General features: G+C 41.8%; 1 protein-coding gene across 2 annotated transcripts in view; it reads right to left on the bottom strand.

Annotated features, from left to right (window-relative positions):
• Nucleotides 1–2952: 2952 nt before the first annotated feature.
• The window catches only part of CWF19L2 (CWF19 like cell cycle control factor 2), an 89427-nt gene continuing 65063 nt past the window's right edge, over nt 2953–27316 (bottom strand). For both annotated transcript variants that reach the window (XM_068144832.1, XM_068144841.1), the window contains exons 13-18: nt 14605–14817; nt 11820–11936; nt 8979–9134; nt 6538–6618; nt 4785–4886; nt 2953–3540 (exon numbers count right to left, since the gene is read on the bottom strand). In XM_068144832.1, the coding sequence (XP_068000933.1) occupies nt 3400–3540; nt 4785–4886; nt 6538–6618; nt 8979–9134; nt 11820–11936; nt 14605–14817 (810 nt within the window). In that variant the 3' untranslated portion in view covers nt 2953–3399. The remainder of the gene's footprint in view (nt 3541–4784; nt 4887–6537; nt 6619–8978; nt 9135–11819; nt 11937–14604; nt 14818–27316) is intronic.

Raw genomic sequence — 27316 nt, 5'->3', positions numbered from 1 at the left:
TAGTGTAAGAAATCCAGATCCCAATCTCTGATCTCCCTAAAGACATCTGAATTTACATTTTCCACCTCTTAGTGCCAAAGAATTTAGGTACTGGGTATTCTTCTATCTTCTACCTATCACCCAACACCATCTAATCAACTAAACCATGGCACCAAGCACCCCAACCAGCCTCTTCCTAAACACCTCCAGTGATGGTGACTCCACCACCTCCCTGGGCAGCACATTCCAATGGCCAATCCAATGCAAGTGAAGAACTTCTTCCTGACATCCAGCCTAACCATCCCCTGGTGCATGAGGTGTTGGGTGATAGGTTGGACTTGATGATCTCGAAGGTCTTTTCCAACCTGGTTTATTCTATTCTATTAGTTTATTAGGTGGTGTTGGATGATAGGTTGGACGTGATGATCTTGAAGGTCTCTTCCAACCTGGTCTATTCTATTCTATTCTATTCTATTCTATTCTATTCTATTCTATTCTATTCTATTCTATTCTATTCTATTCCATTCCATTCCATTCTACTCTACTCCACTTTACTCCTACTCTACTCTACTCCTACTCTACTCTACTCTACTCTACTCTACATATTTAAAGATACTTATAAAGAAGAACCTGAAGATATGCACCTCTGGTCTGTGACCAGTTACACAAAGATACTGTTCTCAGGGTATGTGGCAAGGAGAGTTTCCCATTCTGGTAACTTCTAATAGGGTAGGACACACTTTACTGTATCACTAGCTCAAAATTGTTACCCTTAACTCCATAGTTCAGAGTTCTTTCTGGTCCAGAGAATGTCAGTGGCTTTGCTGAAACTGGAATAATAAAATATACACAGACTGTGAGGCAGAGAGGAAGACTTTTCTACACCCAAGTTTGATATCCTCTGTGAAACAGAGCACTTCCCTTTAGGAGCAAATTTGGTGAGAAGTGGTAACATTTAGGGAAAATGCCTCCTGAGCACATCACAGGATAAAGACTTTTCCCTGGCCTTAAAAGACTGCCACTGCTGCTTCCCAACTATCTTTCAGGAGATCAGGTGCAACTGCAAGCAACATAGGCTTCCATACAAGGCAGGTTTTAGTCATGCTCTCACCAAAGACTGCACTTTACTTAAATCTGTGTCAATAGTTACCACATACTAAGCAACTACTATTTCATGTCCTATATGCTCTGTAATCTTTTCCAGTAGCCTAAAAAAGATCAAAACCTACTGGATAACAGCAGAATTGGCACTTTTATCCATGGCTTACCAGTACAAAACAGTGTAAGTCACGCACTGAAATCACTAAAACTATCATGAGCTCATTTTGAAGTCACTTCTCTTGCAGTGACAAATGCACAAGGATTCTACAGAATCCTTCGCCTCTACACTTACTCAACCTTGTAACATCGAGAGAACCATTTCTGAATTTGAGCAGCTCACAGATTTAACAGAGCTGTACAGGGCAATGGTTCATCAGGAAAAGACCAGGAAGAACATTAAGATACACGATGCCTTAACTCCTCCTACGCTAAAGGCCTTCCACTTCCCATTTGGTGCCTTGCAGCGGTGCAGTCCTTTGTTGGCAAGTCTGCACCCTTTCTCTTATGCACCGGAAGGACCCTGTCACAATGTTTTCATCCATGTCTTTCTGTCCTTGTCCTGTGTTCCTCCAGTTCTGTATCTGTGAAGCCCAAGCCTGCTATGTCAGGTTTCCCGTGGGAAGTGATTGAAGCTGATGGAAGAATCATCCTTTTCCCCACCTCACACCTTCCTACTCCCACTCTGCAACTTTGTGACCGTTTGAGGCGGTGCCTTTAACAAAGGGACACCATGGCCGAATGTTTTATAAACAAAGGACAGGTCTAAACTAATTTCATTGGTGGAGTGGCAGAGTACTGCCTTAAGTTTTGATTCCCAGTGAGACTTGTCTCAGTGCAGTCTCGCACTTTCTCCCGCTACCTCTCGCAGCTTGCAGCTTCTGGGCTTTCGGCCAGACTGACCTTGAACAGATAAGGCCTCTACTAACCATATTCTGCTTTAATTAACAATTGCTCTTTTTTCTCTCTTTCTAACCCTCTTTGGGGAAAAAGGGGAGAAACCGGGGGGGAACCCTCCTTAGCGGAGGAGGAAATCTCATTCCTGTGTTACTTTGTTGCATATTCCTGTGTATATATTGCAGATACTGTAAATTGTGTATATATTCCCCTGCATTTCCTAAACTGCTTTGTAAATACAGCACATTTCCTTTTGCTCATCCGGCTGTGGTTTTCTTTCCATTTTCTTCCCTTCACTTTACAGGGGGGGGAGAAGGCCTGGCCTTCCCCTCAACCCTCAACAAACTTCTACACAAAAGCAGAACGCTCAGATCTAACGAATAACACAGTAGCAGCAGTCCTTCAAACAGCAGACAGGCATTTTCCAGTGACCACCACGCACAAAGCTTTCATCAATTAATGTGCAACTCTTGCTTCTCATCAGAGCGTGCTCCAATCAGTGCTAACAGCATCATAAGCAGGAGTGACCAGCAGGGAATTGGAGCAGGTGTTGATGAAAACTATATGGTTATTATCAGAAAAGTATTATGGCAGACCACCTGCCACACTTGAGGGGATGCCTGGGGAGAAGAGTCACCTGGGCAAGCAAATCTCTCTGATGACTTTCCTCTCTGTTAGCCATTGGAGGGTGTTTTCCCTTAAAGTTCTTCCACTCTCCTCTCTTAAGTTTTTTATTGTCATCAAAAGTAATTGTGACCATTAAAGCTGTCATTTGTCACCACCTACGGACTGTCTCGTTACCCTTCTTGCAACAAGTCAGCTTGAAAAATACTATTCATATCAAATGAAAGTACAAAAACATTGCCTGAATTCTTGTGCAGGGGGCAGCAGCAGGTTTCTCAATCACATCCTGCATGAATGTTTGTGTTCCTGGAATGACCACAACTTGAGAGAACAGAAGAACTCAAGCCCTGAAAATTACTTGCTGTACAGCTTTCTTCTGCAACAATGTATTTGTTATTAATCAAAATGTTCTTAAAATGTACACCATTGCCTACAAAAGGTCACCAAGATAATTAAGCACTGGCTTGACGCCAAATACAGTATTATAAAACCATGAAATAAACCCAGTTGCCTCCAGGATTATAAAAGTCCAACAGCAGAAGCTACATTGTGAAGAACTCCAGTGGCCACATGGATAGCATTATTTAGGCTCAGCTCAAAAAGAAGAAAAACTAAAAGCACCATACACTTCTGGTTTGTCAGGCTTAGGGCTTCATGTGATCCATAGTGCCCAAAACAAATCCAGGTAATCAGCAATTAAACAATACTCTCCATTTCAAAGTTTATTAGCAGTGCATAACAAACTGGAGTTATTCTGAACATAAATTATGGCTTATACAGTCCTTGACTTCTGGGATGTACTCATTCTTTGGCTTTTGTGAAGTCATATGGTTTCCACCACTGTGCAAACTGCAGCACCTTCTTCCTCTGCTCCTCAAAGTTCTGTCTGACTCCTTTTCTCCAGAGCCGTGGTTCCAAGTCCAGCATGCCACCAATAATTTCCTTTGCAAGCAGAAGAAAGATAAACCATGAGCAATGTCAAACAGTCTGTTACATAACACTACTTTACCATAGGATAAAGAAACAAATCTTTTCAAGTGATGTGATTATTTGTTTTGAGTGCTGGTTATTAAAACCTGAAATTCTGAAAAAGATACCAGTTCAAACTGTAGCTGTCAGATGGTTGCCTCAGCAACATGTTTAGGCACAACACAGCAATTCACTGCATCAACTGCCTAAATATCCTAACAGTTGTGACTAAGGAAAGTTGAGAAAACAGAAATCTGCCCACTTTGCTATTAACTCCTTTTAAAGTTGTGAGTCTCCACAGTCACTTACTATTTTTGCAGTATTAAGTCTCTGAATAAATGATTGATGTGACATAATAAAGGGAGACTTCATTGCAGCTTTTCCTGTAGATACTATACCCTCTATAGTACATGGGAGCTTTACCAGGAGTCATCTCTGAGTCTGTGTGTATGCAGCATAAGTTATACAAGCAGGAGTCAGTGCACCTATATGGGAATACTATGGCCATGTGTGTATGCAGCCTAAGTTATGCAAGCAGGACTCAGTGCACCTATATGAGAATGCTATGGTCATGTGTGTATGCAGCCTAAGTTATGCAAGCAGGAGTCATGCACCTATATGAGAATACTATGGCCATGTGTGTTAGCAGCCTAAGTTATACAAGCAGGAGTCAGTGCACCTATATGGGAATACTATGGCCATGTGTGTATGCATCCTAAGTTTTACAAGCAGGAGTCAGTGCACTTGTATGAGAATACTATGGCCATAAAAACTCTCAAACAGAGGCAAGTATTTTCCATCTATTATATACTATACTGCATTATATTACACTATACTATATATACTACATATATATATGTACATATATATACATATATATACTACACTATACAAAATATAGTATACTATGTATTATACTATATTAATCATACTATATTACATGTCAAATGTTTAGACTTAATCCAAAAGAATCATGGATCTAGGATCACATTTTGATTATCAACCAGTGAAGAAATCAACTATGCCTTTATTTAACAAGCCGAGTTATGACAACTAACAAAGGAATGATAGCTAATAAGCTGGGATAATGTGTATCAAGATGCCTGTTCACAGGCAGTAAGTTGGGATAAGGTATATCTAAATGACTGTTCTGGCAGCATCTCTTTTGATTATTTTAATTGTACAAAATGGTAAATTAATCTTTTACATGACAATACCTTTCCAAAGTAATGAGGGAACTTGTGTTGGTCTTCAATGACATGAGCAAATCCTCCTTGAAGGCCAAAGTCCACAGAGAAGTATGGTAATCCTTTAGGAACCTATACATGCAAACCCACATTTTCAGATGTTCAGCATAATGTAGTCATTTAGTTAACTTCCCCACACTTTAATGAACTTCAAAGTGGTTTTACAGGAGATAGTATCACATTTTATTTTAAGCCATCTCTCAAACCAAGCATAGGCAGTGGAAAACTGCAACAGAAACAGTGAAACAAACACATAAGGTGAACACCCTTACAGTAAACAGCTAGATAAAAAGACAATGAGAACTGAGAAGATGATTAGTGGATGATAGAACCTCCAGAACTGCTGCAGCACCAGGTAAGAGACTGGGGGAGACTAGGCAGCAGCATGCACACTAAGCAAATGCCTTCCTGATAGGTTAATAGTTCAGCCAGCCTACAGAGGAGATATTAATTATCCTGCCACAAAGATCCTTCAGCCTGACAGAAGTGTCATTTATTGCTACAGTATTACTACTGTATTGCAAGTAATTTCTGATACTTCACTGCAAAAACTTATTTTCCACTCTTAATTCTTGAGAATGTTCCTGTACAGATAAGATTTACAAAGCTTCAAATTCACAAGCTATGGTCCAAATAACTGTGCCATTTACAGAAGGCATGTTCCATATACTGTTTGAAAACTCACTCTAGAAATAATTAAGATTTAACACAGAGGGGCAATGTAGCACAGCAAGGACCATAAAGCATTTTAAACAAACTACCTAAACTTCCCTTGGCACAGCTTGAAACTGTGTCCTCTTGTTCTGGTGCTGGTTGCCTGGGAGAACAGACCAACCCCCACCTGGCTACAATCTCCCTTCAGGTAGTTGTAGAGAGCAATAAGGGCTCCCCTGAGCCTCCTCTTCTCCAGGCTTCTCCAGGTCAAGAGTCATCACAATATACAAATCCTCTCTGACTACACAGCCACCAAATTCCTCACTCACCATCATTTAATCTCCTTTGTCATATCAGGCTTTATGTTTTATTATTAAAACCCATCTCCTTTTTCCACTGAACTAGGATCTTACTAGTGCAAAGGTGCTACCTTCACTACAAGATACTTTCACAAATCAATTATTATTGTTACATACTAGCAACCTACTTGTGGTAAAGTCTCTAAACCACACATCTTTCACTTTATTATTAAACACATGGCACAATCTTTGAGCCCAATAGTTTTAGCAATTTCCTTTAGGATTTGTATATACAAAGATGTTTTGCTTTCGTCTCCAGGAGACAGCACTGTTGCTTTGTTTCAGAAAAAAAAAGACTTTATGATGCTGCTCATATTTTTGCTCCACAAACTTAGCAACACAAAAGGCTGTTCTAGGTCAATGAAGAAGACATATTGTATTATCTCCAGCAAAGCAATTTGCAAATCTTTGATCTGCCTTAATTCTTATAGTTAATCAAGAAAATTATGCTGGTTCATGCTCTGAAAGTTCCAGCTTTGTTCTCAACCACTGCCTGCAGCTGTCTACCCATTGTTGAAACAAACTGGAATCTTTTCCTTAATGTCAGTTAGGAGTTCGCTCAGCCTGGCAATTCCCCTAATACCTCTGCCATCTCCTGATGCACTAACCTAATTATGTCCCCTTTCTTCTCTCTTTGAAAAAGTTAGTCACAGAGAAAGATGAGAAGGATTTGCTGAGAAATTCAGTGCTCAGTGCATTTCATTACTTACAGACTTCCGAATGTCTTTCGCAGAAAGATCAATTAACTTCTTGTTCACAGACCACTCCTCATCAGACTCCATTATAGCTTTCTGTAAAATCATTTTATCTGAATGTGAAAACAGTCCTTCATACAACAAGCAAAGAACTAACTTTTCAATGTAGTGAAGTAAGTTGCACTGCATCTATTTGCTGACAAAGTGACTTTGTTTTCAGTAACCTTTCTGATTTCCACAATTCATTTTGTAAAGGTGTAGCAGTTTGGGCTGGCTGCCTTCTGCTGCTGCCACACAAGATACACCTCTAGTGCCCCAGGTGTCCAGCCCAGTGGGTGTACACAGGAAGCTGAGTATTTCATACCCGTAATGTCCTGCTCTCTATAAATCCATATGCAAGGTCTTACACTTCCTCTTTCTTCCCTCACTGTTCCCGTGGGAGATGCTCCCTATCTGGTAATGGAAAGGGAGTTACCTCAAGGCCTCTTAGGTCTGGCTAGGCCTAATGCCAGGAGGAGAAGGGGGAAGGGCAATCTCAGATCTGGCCAGCTGACATTAGCCTAAACGGAGGGGGGGGGGGGGGGGTGAGGGAGAAAGAGCCCTGGGGGTTTTGGGTGTACCCTCAGGTGGGGAAAGGGGAGTGCTGGGAGGCTTCTGGATATGCTTTGGGATCTCCTTTGTCACTGTGCTTGTAGCTTCTGTAAACCACTCACTGCTTTTCCATTTAAACTTTCCATCACTTCTGCAATCCGTTTGTCTGAGTCTCATTTTTCTGCCCTGGGGGGATGCAAGGGAGGATCTGCCTCAAACTGGGACAAAAGGCATCGTGTATTATCTTAAAAATCATTTAATTCTGATCCTCTTTTTTAAACAACACAAAAATTAACTTTTGCCAGATACAAATTCTCTCTAATAAATTTGACCTAAATGGTCACATTCTCTTTTTAATAAGCTCATACAACACCTCCTATTAATTTGTCTTGGGTGACAGGTTGGAGTTGATGATCTTTGAGGTCTTCTCCAACTTTATTGATTCTATCATTCTATGACTCTATGATTATGCTATATTAGCTTTTTTATTTCCCCACCTTTCTTAAACACTAAGAGGGAGAACCCAGCTTAGAAAGCTGATTCTGTTTAAAGACCTTTAAAACTGTCTCTGCATCCTCCATGGTATGGAGGAGGGGACAGTGTGTTGTGCTTACCTTTTACATTTCATTTCTTGAAACAAATTTTATGCAGATGACATTGCATTCAATCAGGCTCTTCACCTTTCCTTTAATATTTAGACAAAACACAAGTTCTACAAGCACCTGAAGCACAGCATTGAAACCAACCAGGTGGAGGTTTCAATATGGTAAAAGTTACTGTACTGCTGCTCATCAGACTGATTGCTCCACTTCATCAAAAGCCAACCACATTATTTCCAGAAAACAAACATACAAAATAGTTCCAAAGACTAAGAATGGTAATTTATGTATAAAGAACAAATAATGATCCAGTAGCTGAAAGCTGAAAGGCAAAAGTTCCAGGGAAAAGCTTCCAAAGAGCCTTTACTTACAGGGTCAGGAGAAAGAGACCAAGAAAGCTATACAAGGAATATCTATCTTGCTGTCTTAATGTTCATCAGAGGTCTGAGACCTTGGGCTTACTAAAATAAAATGGGGATGAAACATTATGTATTGCTATTTCTTAAATCAGTTGTCATTATTTTCTCTTTTTTTTTCTTATTTTCTTAGTTTTTTCTTATTATTTTCTTACTATGCTTGCTAAGGCACACCTATGGGGATTTTAATTCTTCTACAGGGAAGTGAGAAGTATTGCAATCTTTACAGCGCTTCAGGAACCTACAGTTCTCTTGTCTTCTTCCAGTATGGACACAGTCTCAGGCTGTGCCAGGGGAGGTTTAGGCTGGATGTTAGGAAGAAGTTCTATACAGAGAGAGTGATTGCCCATTAGAATGGGCTGCCCGGGGAGGTGGTGGAGTCACCATAATTGGAGGTGTTCAGGAGGAGACTTGATGGGGTGCTTGGTGCCATGGGTTAGTTGTTTAGGTGGGTTGGATTGGTTGAGCGATTGGATGCGATGATCTTGAAGGTCTCTTCCAACCTGGTTTGGTTTATTATTCTATTCTATTCTATTCTATTCTATTCTATTCTATTCTATTCTATTCTATTCTATTCTATTCTATTCTATTCTATTCGTCAGTGGAGTCACAGACTTGAGACAACTGCACAGTAACATACAGCTCTTCCACTGACTACCTGAAAACCAGAATTACCTCACAGGGCTTACTTTCAGATCAAGGAATATGATCAAAGAATGGATCAAGAAGTAGGATCAAAGAATGCACCTTTTCAAAAACCACTACATCCATATCAAGAAAAGCTTTCCAGAAATAGATGAATTACAATAAATACATGCAAATGATCTAACAAAAACCATTTTTTGTGTACCTTGAAGTAGATTGGAGCCATGTCTCCCACTTCTTTTGGAAGAGGAATGCATTCATACACCATGTGATACCGTTTCTTCACACTCATGTTTGTTTCTAGGAACACACAGTCCAAGTCTTTAGCTTCAAACATTTTCACCAACGCATTTCGGAACCTCTATTTAGAGGGGGGAGGAAAAAAAAAAGTGAATTAACTTTTCAAACCTTCTAAAATAATGTTTTATATTATTTCGAGTAGAATAGAAGAGAATGTATCAGGTTGGAAAAGACCTTTGATATCATCGAGTCCAACCTATCATCCAACACCATCGAATCAACTAAACCATGGCACCAAGCACCCCATCCAGTCTCTTCCTAAACACCTCCAGTGATGGTGATTCCACCACCTCTATTCTAATGGCAAATCACTCTTTGTGTGAATAACTTCTTCCTAACATCCAGCCTAAACCTTCCCTGGTGCAGCTTGAGACTGTGCCCTCTTGTTCTGTTGATGGTTGCCTGGGAGAAGAAACCAACTCCCTCCTGGCTACAACCCCCCTTCAGATAGTTGTAGAGAGCAATAAGGTCTCCTGTGAGCCTCCTCTTCTCCAGGCTAAGCAACCCCAGCTCCCTCAGCCTCTCCTCACAGGGCTTGTGCTCCAAACCCCTTACCAGCATTGCTGCCCTTCACAATTAACAAACAACACGAAAACCCCCCAGTCACAGACCAGGGAAGCTGTCCCTCACCCCCCCGACCCCTGTACAAACGGGAGAAAAGAACAGAGAGAAAGTAGCAATTAGACTTAAGCAAAATAATGCAATCAAGGTCAGCAAAAGCAGGTTAATCTCTTCTGAGCAAAGGGAGCAGAGAAACCCTCCGAAGAAGAAAGATTGCTTTGGTACAGCCGATCTTATAGCAGATATTTCTCCAATGAAATAGCTTAGAATTATCTTTAGTTTTCCTTTTTACACCCAGCAGTGATTTATTTATATTTTTCTCATTTTCTGCTCAAAATCTGTTACAAAATTTTAAAGGCATAGCCTAAAACTACCACAGGAACCAACAAGGAGAAGTGCAGTGCTGGAACTGTTATTAACAAACAAAGAAGGACGGGTTGTAGACGTTAAAGTTGGGGATAATCTTGGTTGCAGTGACCATGACATGTTAAGAGTTTAATATCAACAGACAAAGAAGCAGGGTGACAAATAAAATTTCAACCCTGGACTTTAAGAGGGCCAACTTCCCCTCTTCAAGACCCTACTTGGAAATATCCAGTGGACTAGGGTTCTGGAAGGAAGGGGGGCCCAAGACTGCTGGTTAATATTCAAACATTACCTCCTCCAAGCTCAAGAGAAATGTATTACCTTTGGGGGGGGGGGGGGGAACACAAGTAAGGCAAGCAGAAGACCTGCATGGAGAAGCAAGGAACTCTTAGTAAAACTCAAAAATAAAAAGGAGGTTTACAATATGTGGAAAAAAGGACTAGTCACTTGGGAGGATTACAGAGAGAGAGCCAGAGAAGGTAGAGATGCAACAAGGAAGGCCTAGGCCCTCCTGGAACTGAATCTTGCCAGAGGGGTGAAAGAGAACAAGAAGATTTTTTTTCAAATACATCAATGATAAAAGGAAGAGCAGGCAAAAGGCAGGCCTGGAGGTGGGGAGATTCAGGCTGGACATGAGGAGGAAGTTCTTCACCACGAAAGTGGTGAAGCCCTGGAATGGGTTGTCCAGGGAGGTGGTTGAGGCCCCGTCCCTGGAGGTGTTTAAGCCCAGGCTGGATGAGGCTCTGGCCAGCCTGATCTAGTGTGGGGTGTCCCTGCCCATGGCAGTGGGGTTGAAACTAGATGATCCTTGTGGTCCCTTCCAACCCTGACTGATACTATGATACTAAGTGATCCTGCTCTGGCAGGGGGGGTGGACCCAGTGATCTGTGGAGGTCCCTTCCAACTTCTAATACACTGTGATACTTAAACCATGTCAAACTCATGAACTAACCCATTATTAAATCCCAGCAACTGCAAGCAAGAAAGACTTTCTCTATTCTCAAATATTTTCCAATAGTTTTATGTAAGAGGTTGCAAGTTGTTTTCCCCTTCTTATAGTTCTGATGGTAGGGGTATGGATTGACAATCACAGTTAACCTCTTAGGCAGAAGGCTGTAATATTCCTCCCCTCTTTTTCCTTTTCTAAAGAAAACAGAACTCAAAACCTTCAAAATGTCTTCATGAGAGAGTTCAAAAGCATGACCCATTATTCTTGGCACTTTATTTAGTGTTTATTTAGTAATTCTTTTCAAACCAGTAGGAAATTGCATTCTAACAGGGACCTTGCTGATTTGGAGAGAGAGAGAGCTCTTTCTCAACTGACATCCACCCAAAAACTGCATCAGCTTAAACAGCCTGAAGATATGTAAACAATGTATCTTCAGCTTTGTTTCATCATAAGTGATCATTCACTCTGACAATTCTTTTCTTTTCCTTGTCACACCCAATGAAATTCTAACTGTGAAGCCAGTTATTCTACTTTTTGTTAGGAATCAGCTGTACCTATGTTATCCCTGATAGAGGTTTCTCTAACCTGCTTTCAAAGACCTCAGACAAAAGAGGTTCTGCAGCATGCCAGGCAACTGTTGTAGTGCTCATAAATGGGCACTTTTCTTCTGTGTTTACCCTGCAATGCCATTTTTCAGTATTTGACCACTGATTTTCATCCATAATGCAAGAACATTCTGCCTTTTAGTAGAATCATAAAAGAGCTGCCAGGCTTGAAATTATGAGAATAGCACATATGACAAGGAAATTATTGTTGAAAACAACACTGTTTTACAAAACTCTTAGAATATGAGACAGTTTCTCAGCTGACCTGGATTTCTTCCCAGATGTCTTCATCCAGAAGAGTGGCTGCAGTATGATGCTGTAGAGGGGCTATCAAGCAGTGACCTTCAGTTAGAGACTGGTTGCTTGGTAGAGACAAGTATACCTATAAAACCAAACAAAAACTGAAGTGCCCATTTTACTAGCATTAAAAACCTTCCCATTCCTAAGGTTAAGAAATAGATTGTTTGCTAAATTCAAACCAACAAAAGCCATTATCTTCTAACAACAGCAAAGTATTATTGTTTTCATAAAGGTCCCATTATCCATCAGTAGCTCAAATGAACTAGTAGTATCCATGGAGTAATTCACAGAATCAACCACTAACAGGGCAGTATTATCAGTCTTATAGGCCACCTGGTACCCTAATCATTCATTATGAAATGGCCAGCAGGTCAAGGGAGGTCCTCCTACCCTTCTACTCTACCCTAGTGAGGCCACATCTGGAGTACTGTGTCCAGTTCTGAGCCCCTCAGTTCAAGAGGGACAGGGAACAACTGAAGAGATTCCAACAGAAGGCTACAAAAACGACAGGGTGATGGGAGCCTCTCTCTTATGAGGCGAAGAGAAGAGACCTGGAGCTGTTTAGCCTGGAGAAGACCGAAAGGCTCTTACCAATGCTTATAAAGATCTGAAAGGGTGGGGGTCAAGACGATGGGGCCAGACACTTTTCATTGGTGCCAACTGATAGGACAAAGGGCAATGGGCACCAAGCAGAACACAGAAAGTCTCACCTAAACATAAAGAAAAACTGGTTTACTTCGAGAGTGACAGAGCACTGCCCAGAGAAGTTGTGAAATCTCCTCCTCTGAAAAGTCTCAAAAGCAGTCGGGACTGTGCAACTTGATCTAGGCATATCAGCTTTAGCAGGGGGGTTGGATAGAATAGAATAGAATAGAATAGAATAGAATAGAATAGAATAGAATAGAATAGACCAGACCAGGTTGGAAGAGACCTTCAAAATCACTGTGTCCAACCTATCATCCAACCCACCTAATCAACTAAACCATGCAACCAAGCACCCTATCAAGTCTCCTCCAGCGATGGTGACTCCACCACCTCCCTGGGCAGCCCATTCCAATGGGCAATCACTCTCTCTGTGTAGAACCTCCTCCTAACCTCCAGCCTAAACCTCCCCTGGCACAGTTTGAGACTGTGTCCTCTTGTTCTGGTGCTGGCTGCCTGGGAGAAGAGACCAACCTCCACCTGGCTACAACCTCCCTTCAGGTAGTTGTAGAGAGCAATGAGGTCACCCCTGAGTCTCCTCTTCTCCAGACTAAACAACCCCAGCTCCCTCAGCCTCTCCTCATAGGGCTTGTGTTCCAAGCCCCTCACTAACTTCGTTGCCCTTCTCTGGACACGCTCCAGCAAGTCAACATCCTTCCTAAACTGAGGGGCCCAGAACTGGACACAGTAGTCAAGGTGTGGCCTAACCAGTGCAGTGTACAGGGGCAGAATGACCTCCCTGTTCCTGCTGGCCATACTGTTCCTGATGCAGGCCAGGATGCCTGGAGGTCCCTTCCAAAACTTACCATTCAGTGACACTGTTCAGTACATTATTTTTTTTACAATAGGTGCCCATCTGTATGCATGTTAATATTTTTTATATCTAATGCATACAGATACAGATATATATCTGCATGCATATATCTGTATCTGTTAGATACATAAACACACATATATACACAGATCATATATATACACATACACAGATATACATCTGCATGTGTTTTTTAAATATATAAATTATCTGTATACAGAAAAAAATGAAAGCAATGTACTGTAATAGATGCCTAAGGAGTTAATTCTTTGCTCTGCAAAAAGTTTTCAAATGAAAAACATCAATAATAAATTAAAACTCTGGAGAGAGAAGCGCAAAGCCTATACTGAAGCATTTTGTCAGATGCTATAATTCCAAATATTTGTGCAACTTTTAAAAAGCATTAAGAGAAACAGGAAGGTTCCCTGAACCAAACTTCTATTTTTAAAGGATTTTAGGCTTTAAAATGGAATTCTCCACTTAATTTTCTTTTGTATCATTGAGATACAGATCTTTACTAGTTTAAATCACACTGCACCGGAGGAAACTTGGTCTTCCACAAATCCACCTACGGTCTAATCTCTGCATTCAGATCTTTCATTATTGCTTCTGTCTTTCACAAATCCACAAATGTGAAGTTCTGATATCAAAGATTTGCTTTAAAATTCATGATGGATTTATATCTTTTTCTCCCTTAGCTGTGAGAAATTTGTGAAAGAACTTGGAAGGGCAAGGAAAATAAAATGCAGAATAAATCACAGTATCACAGTATCACAGTATAACTTAGGTTGGAAAGGACCTCGAGGATCATCGAGTCCAACCTATCAACACAGACCCCATGACTAGACCATGGCACCCACTGCCACGTCCAATCCCCTCTTGAACACCTGCAGGGACGATGACTCAACCACCTCCCTGGGCAGCACATGGCAATGACGAATGACTCGCTAGGTGAAGAATTTCCTCCTCACCTAAACCTCCCCTGGTGCAGCTTGAGACTGTGTCCCCTTGTTCTGGTGCTGGTTGCCTGGGAGAAGAGGCCAACCCCTTCCTGGCTACAACCACCTTTCAAGTAGTTGTAGAGGGCAATGAGGTCACCCCTGAGCCTCCTCTTCTCCAGGCTAAATCATTTCATAGATGCAATTTCCTTCTTAATCTTGGGCAATCTAGCATCAATGTTGCTTTCCTTTATCTATTTTATTCTTCCATTTGTGTTAAATTGCTATTTTCTTACCTTGGTGCCAATTGCAATAATAAGATGTTTAGATAGTTCACTGCTATCAAAGCAGTACGGGCACTTTTCCATACGTGCAGCGAGCTGCTGGTGCTCACGTATTGCTTTTCTTCTTTGTGTTTCCTCCTCTTCCCCACTGCGTGCTCCTTTGGCTGCTTTGGAAACAAACATGTCATCCAGAGTGTAGTACTCTCTGTCAGTTTTTTCCATGAGCTGAAAGAGACACACAGAAAAATTGCATGAATACATAAATAAGCAAGAAAGAATACTGAGCTCCTTGTAGGATCCTTTATTAGTAAGAAAAGCACAAATTATACAAGGAGTGTTTTGGTACTTTCCATATGGCATCTGAAGCACAAGGAATTGTCAGGTACATCTCCTGAGAGCAGTTACACACAGTCTTAGACAGCATAGGTATGAAAATACAGATGTGTGACAGCAGTAAGAAAGGCATATTACTATAATCCATCTCAAGGGCTGGGTAATTCATTATTATCAACATAACTTCAGCTTTAAACAGGCACACGATTTTTTAAAGCATATATTACCAGATATTTTATTTAAGATCTGTGTTGGTTAACAGAGTTAGATGAAGCACACTGGGGAAGGAAGCAGACTAAATGTAAAATTACTTTGGAGAAGGAACGAGAAAAGGTAGGCAGCAATGCAGCATCAGTGCTGGGCCCATTGCTCTTTAATATCTTTATCGATGATCTGGATGAGGGGATTGAGTCCATGATCAGTACATCTGCAGATGACACCAAGCTAGGGGCAGGTGTTGATCTGTTAGAGGGTCGGAGAGCTCTGCAAAGGGACCTTGACAGGCTGGACAGATGGGCAGAGTACAACAGCATGAGATTTAACACATCCAAGTGCCAGGTTCTACACATTGGCCACAACAACCCCATGCAGTGCTACAGGCTGGGGTCAGAGTGGCTGGAGAGCGGCCTGGCAGAAAGAGACCTGGGGCTACTGGTTGACAGCTGACTGAACATGAGCCAGCAGTGTGCCCAGGTGGACAAGAAGGCCAATGGCATCCTGGCCTGTATGAGGAACAGTGTGGCCAGCATGAGCAGGGAAGTCATTGTGCCCCTGTACTCAGCACTGGTTAGGCCACACCTTGTGTCCTGTGTCCAGTTCTGGGCCCCTCAGTTTAAGAAGGACATTGAGACTCTTGAACGTGTCCAGAGAAGGGCAACAAAGCTGGTGAGGGGTTTGGAGCACAAGCCCTATGAGGAGAGGCTGAGGGAGCTGGGGTTGCTTAGCCTGGAGAAGAGGAGGCTCAGGGGAGACTTTATTGCTGTCTACAACTACCTGAAGGGAGTTTGTAGCCAGGTGGGTGTTGGTGTCTTCTCCCAGAAAACCTCTGACAGAAGAAGAGGACAGTCTCAAGCTGTGCCAGAGGAAGTTTGATTAGATAGTTAGTTTGATTAGATAGTGCTGGATGATAGGTTGGACTTTATGATCTCAAAGGTCTCTTCCAACCTGGTTAATTCTACTCTATTCTATTTTATTTGGAGGAAAGAAGCCATATGAAAGGGGTATTATAGAGAAGTATTCACAGATCATTTCCAGTTTTTCTCTACCATGGAGTCTATATCAGCAAGTACCAGCAAATTATAGGTCCAATTGCAATACAATTGCAATTGCAATACAGAAGATAATAAGGAATGCAAGACAGTTCAAGAAACCAAGACCCCAGCTTCCAAGACAGTAAATAAGTGCTTGAAATAAGCAGGGCCTAAGGAAAAAATATTTTAAGCATTTCAACTTTCTCATGCAATTAAAAAGCCTAGTCACTAATAATTCATGTTCAATTGGATGCCCTCCAAGCACCATACCCTCCCTTGCTGAAGAAAATGAGACAAGGACAAAGTGGAAAAATAAATCCTTCCCCCTTGTCCCCCCGTTTTCATACCTTTAAAGAGTTTATGAGACCTTTACTGAAGTCATAAATCAAGCACATCAATGCACAATGCTAGAATACTGCAGCTCTGAGACAGAAACCAAGTTACAGATGGTCACTCTGTCCTTGAATCTTTGTTTCTTGCTATGCTTTAGCCTATCCTTTAGATGAATTTAAAGAGCATTAAAAGGGGATGCATTTTCAACTCTAGAAACAATAGCCATGAAAGGAATAAGAATCCTTTGCAACTCCCCTATTATCAGTGCTCTTCCAACATACCTCAACACAGTTCAGGAAGTACAGAAACCTAAAACCAGGGAAAAATATCAACTGGCAAGATCTGTGTACTCCTACTGAAATTATATGAATGTAAGTGGAAAAATCCATTCAGCAATGTTTTCTGCCCTACAAACAAACAAACACCCACTAATGACATTTATCCTGCAATATTAGAATAGCAGCAGTGAACATCACTGACACAACCCCTGCCAGCAGCAAGGAACATGAAATTACAAATATTTTTAAGGCACAATTCCTTCAATGTGATTATACCTCAAATCCTAAAAAATGCCAAGCACCAATGTGTCAGAAGTGAAATAAAATAGAACACAGCTGCTACTATGGCAGACTGAGGAGTACTCTTCAGCTGCTACTCTGAATATTGGTCTTTTTTAAAAGCTATCAGGAGGAAAATTGAAATTCTCCTTAAAACAATTTATGCTCTTATGGTTATAATAAGGTGCTGAGTGCGTTCTGTCAGTTGCACTACTTGGCTATAATAAAATCTTCCAAAAAGCATTAAAGGGAATTGAAGGAGCAAGAAGAAAATGTTCTCCAAGATACCAGAAGGAAAGCACGCAATCATTCAAAACCTGGTTTCTTTCATATGTATCTTCTTCCACACAAAAGACAGAGCTAGCAAAAACAACAAGAAGGAACTACACTCATGCAGTAGAGTTGCTGGAAAGCTGCTGATCTGCATTAGGATAGGACAGGACAGGACAGGACAGGACAGGACAGGACAGGACAGGATAGGATAGGATAGGATAGGATAGGATAGGATAGGATAGAATAGAATAGAATAGAATAGAATAGAATAGAATAGAATAGAATAGAATAGAATAGAATAGAATAGAATAGAATAGAATAGAATAGAATAGAATAGAATAGAATAGAATAGAATAGAATAGAATAGAATAGAATAGAATAGAATAGGAATTAACCAGGTTGGAAAAGAACTTTGAGGTCAGAAAAGACCTTTGAGGTCATCAAGTCCAACCTATCATCCAACACTATCTAATCAACTAAACCATGGCACCAAGCACCCCATCCTGTCTCTTCCTAAACACCTCCAGTGATGGTGACTCCACCACCTCCCTGGGCAGCACAATCCAATGGTCAGTCACTCTTTCTGGGAAGAACTTCTTCCTAACATCCAGTCTAAACCTCCCCTGGTGCAGCTTGAGACTGTGTCCTCTTGTTCTGGTGCTGGTTGCCTGGCAGAAGAGACCAACCCCCACCTGGCTACAACCTCCCTTCAGGTAGTTGTAGAGAGCAATAAGGTCTCTCCTGAGCCTCTGCTCCTCCAGGGTAAGCAATCCCAGCTCCCTCAGCCTCTCCTCATAGGGCTTGTACTCAAGACTCCTCACCAGCTTTGTTGCCCTTCTCTGGACACGTTCCAGCAACTCACCATCTTTCCTAAACTCAGATGAAACATCACCCCTGTCAATCATCAAAGTCAATGAAATCTAGAAGTTCTGTCTTCAGTTCCCTCAACATACTTGATATTGCTTAGTATTGTCGTCATTGTCTTTCAGGTGCTTCACAGATCACAAAGAAGCAGGAATTCACACAGATACATCACTTTTAAGGTAGGATATCCTACAAAGCATCATTGAACTGCTGGAATTAACAGCCACCTATGAAGGCAAAGCACTTTAAGTTCTTGTTTCCACCAGAGATTGGCCAAAACAAGGACCTGACATAACCTGAGGACCTGACCTGATGTGCTCATAAGACAAATCATGTCCACAGCCCCTTGTCTTCTCTCTCCCATTTAATTTTGGGGTGGTTTTTTTTTGTTGTTGTTGTTCTGGGATCATCTGCCACATTCTTCCTTCGTGTGCAGCCTTTGTTTTTCAACTTCTCTTTCTCTTTTGGAAAGCACTGGTTAACCAGAGAACACACAGATGTCCTTAACACCAGGAAAATGACATAGCCTCCTACACCTCATAGTGTTAATTGTATAATTGTGAAATTTCTACCATCCATCTGACAAGGGATCCATTCTCCACAAGCAGGATGCAGTTTTGGTTCAACCAAAAGAGAGAGCATCACAGTTTTGCTTGCCCTGTCCAAGAAAGGCATGTAATGATACACAAACATTTAAACAGCAGTCAGGGAATGCATCCAAATTTCTTTCAGGAGCTTATAAAATTCATCCTTTGGGCTCTCATTTGGACAGCTCTAATACAGTGCAAATGTGGCCAAATCACCAAACAAGGAGGGAGATCATAGTATCATAGTATCATAGTATCAGTCAGGGTTGGAAGGGACCACAAGGATCATCTAGTTCCAACCCCCCTGCCATGGGCAGGGACACCCCACACTAGATCAGGCTGGCCAGAGCCTTAGCCAGCCTGGGCTTAAACACCTCCAGGGAGAGGGCCTCAACCACCTCCCTGGACAACCCATTCCAGGGCTTCACCACTCTCATGGTGAAGAACATCCTCCTCACATCCATCTCTAACCATTCAGACCTTTAACCATTCAGCACAGGAACTCAGCAGCCGATCAGTATCTGACTACACATAAACGGGAAGGATTTGAGAGAGGGGAAAATTGCAATGTAGTGTTTGCTGATTACATTTCTAACATTACAATTAGGACAAGTAGTATCAATGTATTACATGAATAACTTCATTGCAGTACAGTCTTTTCATAAAATAATGTATGTCTTTTAAAACTGTTGACAATTACTGAAACCCTCAGGCAGCTTGGCACAGAGCCATCTCCTAAAGTAAGCCTGGTAGGTATTGAGCAAGGCACACTCCAGGGTCAGTCACATTTTCCTTACAATGTGTGTTCAGGTAAGTGGAACTGGATCTCATAGCTTAATGTTAAACTGATTGTTAAACTGATTGTATTTTTCTTATTGGTACACTAAAACCCTGCAGTCTCACACACTGCCAGCTGCCTACACACTCCACCTGAAGTGGGCTGTGGGTTGTCACTGCTGCTAGTCCTTGCTCTTTGGGTGCTCTTTGGAAAGCAAGTTCTATGGAAGAAGTTAACATCATTGTGATACTGAAAGAAAAACCTCAAGAGGCAGAATTCTTAATCATCAGGGATCTTTCTTTTATGATACCCTGAGTATGGGGGGTTTTTTTTGCCCCCTCTTCAAATTTCTTCTGATATGTGAGGATGAAACAGGAAATTCCATTAAATATAATCAGCATGGTAACAAAATATGCCTGCATCTCTCTAGTGGGGGTTACATCCAGCTTTTTTGTATGCATGCTTTTCTGCTTACATCCTTCTTCTATTTTGTATGCAAGCATTGAACTCCTGCCTTTCTTGCTAACGCAATCACAGTTAAAGTTACTTCCATATAAGCTAATAAAAGTGCATCTGCTTGGGAAAAGATGTGAAAAAAAAAAAAGCCTATAGATTGTACAAAATGTATCAGTTTGGTTTTAAATTGTCATGGCAACGCTGACGTCTTCAACTTTAAATGACAGAGTTAATATTTGTGGAAGGTTGGACTCATAATACATTTTGGGAAGCTTCAATAAAGAAGAATAAACTATTATTTTAGAGTATAACTCTGAGTGTCATATCTGATCACATTTAAATTTATTCAGCATTTAGCACTTAATGTTTATAGCAAAATCACCTCGACCTCTCTGCTCTCAAATAACATTTGCTCAAGCCAAATGAAGGCATAGATTTACCACACCAATGTTTCTACATGTCCAAACTCCCTACAACCACAGATACCTGAATTTGGAGGTTTAATTCAACATATAACTCAGGATAGAGGTATTTCCCAAACCTATCATTCCAGTGAAATCAATAATATGTCAGACACATTGTACCAAAGCAGTTTAGCGTATCAACACACAGAGTGCTCTTCATGCCTACGACACTGACAGGAAAATATGAATCATGTTGATGAGCAAGGTAGCTTAGGGTTACCTTTAAGCAGAAGAAGTTATAGTGTGGCCAGCAGGAGCAGAGAGGTCATTCTGCCCCTGTATTCAGCACTGCTTAGGCCACACCTTGAGTCCTGTGTCCAGTTCTGGGCCCCTCAGTTTAAGAAGGCCTTGAGCGCGTCCAGAGAAGGGTAACAAGGCTGGTGAGAGGCCTCGAGCACATGCCCCATGAGGAGAGGCTGAGGGAGCTGGGATTGTTTAGCCTGGAGAAGAGGAGGCTCAGGGGAGACCTTATTGCTCTCTACAACTATGTGAAGGGAGGTTGTAGCAAGGAGGGGGTTGGACTCATCTCCCAGGCAAGCAGCACCAGGACAAGAGGACACAGCTGCACCAGGGGAAGTTTAGGCTTGAGGTGAAGAGAAAGTTCTTCACAGAGAGAGTTATTAGCCATTGGAATGTGCTGCCCAGGGAGGTAGTGGAGTCACAGTCCCTGGAGGTGTTCAAAAAAGGATTAGACATGGCACTTTAAGCCATGGTTTAGTTGGTCATGAGGTGTTGGGTAACAGGTTGGACTTGATGATCTTTGAGGTCTTTTCCAACTTTATTGAATCTATGATTCAAGCAATTAAAAAAGCCAGCAGAGCAATGCTCAATGGGTAGGGTAAGTTCTTGTTTCAGTTATTTGAAATAAGAACTGTAGATTTTGCTATAATTAGCTATTAGAGCAGATAAAACTTTATATGCATGTCAATGAAATTAAATGTAAGCCAAACAAAATACCTCCAGGCACAGAATACTATTAAAAGTGTGATTAGCATTTAACTTTGATTATCTCTCACCATAATTTTAATGTCTAAAAAAGGTTCTCCTGCACAAGTCTTCATCTGCAGTGTATCTGGTAATTTCAACACAATTTGTGAAGAAAGCCAAATCCTCATGCATCCATTTAATATGGGCTGCAGGTTTTCCTTCCTAATCTATCTGTCCTTACAGTTAATTACTTCCTTTTCCTTTGTGTCCACACAATATACACAGAAAGTTGCTTAGTGCATTGAACTGCACCAGTGTAACACAGAACAGGGTGTTTGAAAGTATTTTCTTTTGGATTTTCATATGCTTTACAGCAAACCATGTAGATGTAAAGCAAATGTGCAAACAGAATAAACTCAGGCATTTTATTTAGAATAAACCAAACCAGGTTGGAAGAGACCTTCCAGATCATCGTGTCCAAACCATCAACCAAGCCAACCCACCCAAACAGCTAACCCATGGCACCAAGCACCCCATCAAGTCTCCTCCTGAACACCTCCAATGACAGTGACTCCACCACCTCCCTGGGCAGCCCATTCCAATGGGCAAGCACTCTCTCTGTATAGAACTTCTTCCTAACATCCAACCCGAACCTCCCCTGGCACAGCCTGAGACTCTGTCCTCTTGTTCTGGTACTGGCTGCCTGGGAGAAGAGACCATCATCCTCCTGTCTACAACCTCTCTTGAGGTAGTTGTAGAGAGTGATAAGGTCACCCCTGAGTCTCCTCTTCTCCAGGCTAAGCAACCCCAGCTCCCTCAGTCTTTTCTCATAGGGCTTGTGTTCCAAACCCCTCACCAACTTTGTTGCCCTTCTCTGGACTCGTTCCAGCAAGTCAACATCCTTCCTAAACTGAGGGGCCCAGAACTGGACACAGTACTCAAGGTGTGGCCTAACCAGTGCAGTATACAGGGGCAGAATGACCTCCCTGTTCCTGCTGGCCATACTGTTCCTGATGCAGGCCAGGATGCCATTGGCCCTCTTGGCTGCCTGGGCACACTGCAGGCTCATGTTCAGCCTGCCATCGACCAGTACTCCCAAGTCCCTCTCTGCCTGGCTGCTCTCCAGCCACTCTGACCCCAGCCAGCAACAGTCCATCATAGCTTTGTTAGTTTCATCATGTCTATTTAATACTGTGCTACAATGGCTTCACCATCAGAAGAAAGAAGTGACAAAGGGTTACAAGAGTGGCAGCAGCAACATTCTGCTTGTTTTTCCACTTGGCTTTTATAATGTTTCTAGACTAGTATTTTGGTTTAAGGTGATGGAAATGTGAAGATGTGCAACAGGTAGGTTTATATAGTAAGCAAAAATGATAAAGCTGAAATTTTCCATTTTACAGACTTCAGAACCAAGGAAATGCAACATGTACATTCCCTTTGTAAAAAATCTGTAAAGTCAGCATACCTCTTTAGGAAATCTGCAAGCAAAGGTCAGCATTATTAATAAAGTTCTGCATTTTTCACTGTTTCAATTCACAATATGGATTACTACAGAGAATTTAGAATAGAATAGAATAGAATAGAATAGAATAGAATAGAATAGAATAGAATAGAATAGAATAGAATAGAATAGAATTAACCAGGTTGGAAAAGATCTTTGAGATCATTGAGTCCAACCTATCATCCAACACCATCTAATCAACTAAACCATGGCACCAAGCACCCCATCCAGTCTCTTTCTAAACACCTCCAGTGATGGTGATGGTGACTCCACCACCTCCCTGGTCAGCCCATTCCAATGGCCAATCACTCTTTCTGGGAAGAACTTCTTCCTAACATCCAGCCTAAACCACCCCTGGCACAGCTTGAGACTGTGTCCTCTTGTTCTAGTGTGGGTTGCCTGGGAGAAGAGACCTACCTCCACCTGGCTACAACCTCCCTTCAGGTAGTTGTAGAGAGCAATAAGGGCTCCCCTGAGCCTCCTCTTCTCCAGGCTAAGCAACCCCAGCTCCCTCGGCCTCTCCTCACAGGGCTTGTGCTCCAGACCCCTGAGTTTATGGCCAAAACTTAAATGGCCATAAATTACTTTCACACTTTCTTTTAGTAAAACTTAATTAAAAAACAAACAAACCAAAGCCTTAGTAGAATTTATGCATACAAATAGAAGGTAGTTTCTATTCAGAAAATGGTCTATAAATCTGTCCCTCTACACCCACAAGCATCTACTGACATATGTGAAAGGATTACGTAGGGCTTAGCAACACAAATTTGGGGGAAACGGAACTACTTACAACAGGAAAGGGCAGAAAGAACTACTGACAGGGTTCTTAGAGCTGTAAGTATGAAAACCTAAGACTTCACACATATGTTGTATACTCAATCTAGGATTAAAAAAAAAGGAAAAAAAGAAAAAAGAAGTTTTCAAATAGTTTGTTGACTTTTTTGTATCCTATAGTTATGTTTCTGTAGCAGAGACAACCACATCTGTTTGCCTAGCTACAGAAGGAGAAGAGTATCACAGTATCATAGTATCAGTCAGGGTTGGAAGGGACCACAAGGATCATCTAGTTCCACCCCCCCCTGCCATGGGCAGGGACACCCCACACTAGATCAGGCTGGCCAGAGCCTCAGCCAGCCTGGTCTTAAACACCTCCCGGGAAGGAGTCTCAACCACCTCCCTGGACAACCCATTCCAGGGCTTCACCACTCCCATAGTGAAGAACTTCTTTCTCACATCCAGCATGAATCTCCCCACCTCCAGTTCACTCCATTAGTAGTAGAAAAACAGTAACTTCAGTTCTTAGTTTCCTTTAGGTGTAACAGGGAAATATGAAAGAATCAGACTTTAAAGCCTACTTTTGTCCATATACAAAAAAGAATAGTATTGGGTTTTAATTTGTTTTATTTGGTTGGATTGTGATAATTAAATCCATGGGGGAAAGAAAGAATTGTAGAGAATAGAAAAGTAGAGAATAGAAAAGTAGAGAATAGAATAGAATAGAATAGAATAGAATAGAATAGAATAGAATAGAATAGAATAGAATAGAATAGAATAGAAGAATAGACCAAGTTGGAAAAGACCTTTGAGATCATCGAGTTCAACCTATCATCCAACACTATCTAATCAACTAAACCATGGCACAAAGCACTCCATCCGGTCTCTTCCTAAACACCTCCAGTGATGGTGACTCCACCACCTCCCTTTGCAGCACATTCCAATGGCCAATCATTCTTTCTATGAAGAACTTCTTCCTAACGTCCAGCCTAAACCTCTGTATGCTTAGCAGTAACCACAGTTGACCAGAGCCACGTGGCGGACAGCACTGCTGACTGGTCCAACACATCATGGGAGTGCAAGAAAACATGATGGACAAGACTGAGAAAATGAAGACAGGAGGGTTTAGGCTCATCTTCACACTGGTAAATTCACATTGGATAAAAGGTGGCTATAAAGGTGATCATACTGCATAACCAGAGTTATAAGGACTGGAGAGCCATCCTGTTGCCAGAAAATGAACATCCATTGGACTGAACAAGATAGACATGATATGGAAAAATATAATCCACAGTAATATAGAAATGCTAACAAACCAAACCCAAAACAAATAAAACAAAAGTCCCAGTGGAGGCCAGTGACAAGCGGAGTCCCTCAGGGATCAGTCCTGGGACCTGTCTTATTCAACATCTTTGTGGGGGACATGGACAGTGGCATTGAGTGCACCCTCAGCAAGTTTGCTGATGACACCAAGCTGTGTGGTGCAGCAGACATGCTGGAGGGAAGGGAGGCCATCCAGTGGGACCTTGACAGGCTGGAGAGGTGGGCACAAGCCAACCTCATGAAGTTCAATCAGAGCAAGTGCAGGGTCCTGCATCTGGGTCGAGGCAATCCCAGGCACAAATCCAGGCTGGGCAGTGACTGGCTGGAAAGTAGCCCTGAAGAGAGAGACTTGGGGGTGCTGGTGGACAAAAAGCTCAACATGAGCTCTCAATGTGCACTTGCAGCCCACAAAGCCAATCAGATCCTGGGCTGCATCAGGAGAAGTGTGGCCAGCAGATCAAGGGAGGTGATCCTCCCCCTCTACTCAGCTCTGGTGAGACCCCACCTGGAGTACTGTGTCCAGTTCTGGAGCCCCCATTACAAGAGGGATGTGGAGGTGCTGGAGCGTGTCCAGAGAAGGGCCACAAGGATGATCAGAGGGCTGGAGCACCTCTCCTATGAGGACAGACTGAAGGAGTTGGGGCTGTTCAGTCTGCAGAAGAGAAGGCTCCGAGGTGACCTAATTGTGGCCTTCCAGTATCTGAAGGGGGCCTACAGGAAGGCTGGGGAAGGACTTCTCAGGATGTCAGGTAGTGATAGGATTAGGGGGAATGGAATGAAGCTGGAGGTGGGGAGATTCAGGCTAAATGTGAGGAGGAGGTTCTTCACCATGAGAGTGGTGAAACCCTGGAATGGGTTGTCCAGGGAGGAGGTCGAGGCCCCGTCCCCGGGGGTGTTTAAGAGCAGGCTGGATGAGGCTCTGTCCAGCCTGCTCTAGTGTGGGGTGTCCCTGCCCATGGCAGGGGGGTTGGAACTAGATGATCCTTGTGGTCCCTTCCAACCCTGAATGAAACTATGAAACTATGAAAACCAAAGCAAAAAAACAACAACAACAAAAAATCCCAACCCAGGCATATTTGGCTACATTGTGATAGCAGAATTTTGTAGTCTAACTTTAATTTTACTTTGCTGTGTAGCCAGTAATTTTGACACAGCTAACAAATTCAAGAGTTGGTTTTTATATATATTTATATATCTATATCTATATGTATATGTATATATATTGTAATTCAAACAAATTTATTTGCTTGTTTGTTTCTCCATTTGGCTCAAAGAGGCAACCAAGTGAACCTAAGAATGAGTCATCCATCACACATCACCTACAAATTACACTGACATTAGAACTTAGGGAAGCAAAAACACCACTGTAATGAGAAGCAGTTGTGCAGTAGAGATCCTTACAGGAAGGTTGTGGTGAAAATATGCCCTATGTTTTATTCTTCAGAAGCAATGGCTGTATTTGCAGTGGATAACCTTTGAGACCAGCAGCCACGCCTAGGAAATCACAACAATAACTCAAGAAAATCTGTTCAGACTGATAAGATGAATGAAATTGTTCCAAAGAAATTAAGGAATAGGATGTTCCTTCTCCCAGTCTAGGTAGGATATTATTTATAGACCTTCAGCAGTTTCCTCCCACTGCTCTCCTGAAGGATGACAGATTCATTTTTGTGGATACTTTTTCCACTTTTCAAATGAAGGCACAAAGAGAAAACAATTTGTGTCAACTTTGTGTACTGTTGTCAAACTGCAACTGACAAAAGAGGTCAGTTGTTAGACTTCTTGCTGGGCATAAACCACCTTGCTGAACCCACTTAGGAGAGATGCAAAATTTTAGAAGATTGTCTCACTGAGGTCCAGATCAGATACCCTACACAGAATACCCTACATAGATTACATATATATACCCTAGGTACATGTAGATACCCTACACAGAATAGGTTTATTGAGTACAGAAAGAAACCCTTTAGAGTATCTGTGATCATGTCCAATTTTTTCAGACTGCTGACAACACTTCAGCACTAACACTGATCTTGTAATGCTGTGAACAGACATGGAAAGATATGGAAAACTCAGCAGGCACAGGAGCCAGTTTCTTAATTTAGCATCAAGAAACAATCACCATCTGGGAAAGAACAGGTGACAAGAGCTGAGAATCACCTGTACAGAAACTACCAAAAGTATGTCAGGTTTTAACAGAGAAGAACTGGCCTCTGCAATGAACAAAAATTACTTTCAAACATGAATAGAATAAGAATAGAATAGAATAAGAATAGAATAAGAATAGAATAGAATAGAATAAGA

This window comes from Melanerpes formicivorus, unplaced genomic scaffold (genome assembly GCF_026170545.1).
Source record: "Melanerpes formicivorus ecotype bairdi unplaced genomic scaffold, bMelFor1.0.p_v2 SCAF_1, whole genome shotgun sequence".
NCBI classification, from domain to species: domain Eukaryota; kingdom Metazoa; phylum Chordata; class Aves; order Piciformes; family Picidae; genus Melanerpes; species Melanerpes formicivorus.
Note: the sequence above shows the minus strand (reverse complement) of the source record. Positions and strands in the feature narration are given on the sequence as shown.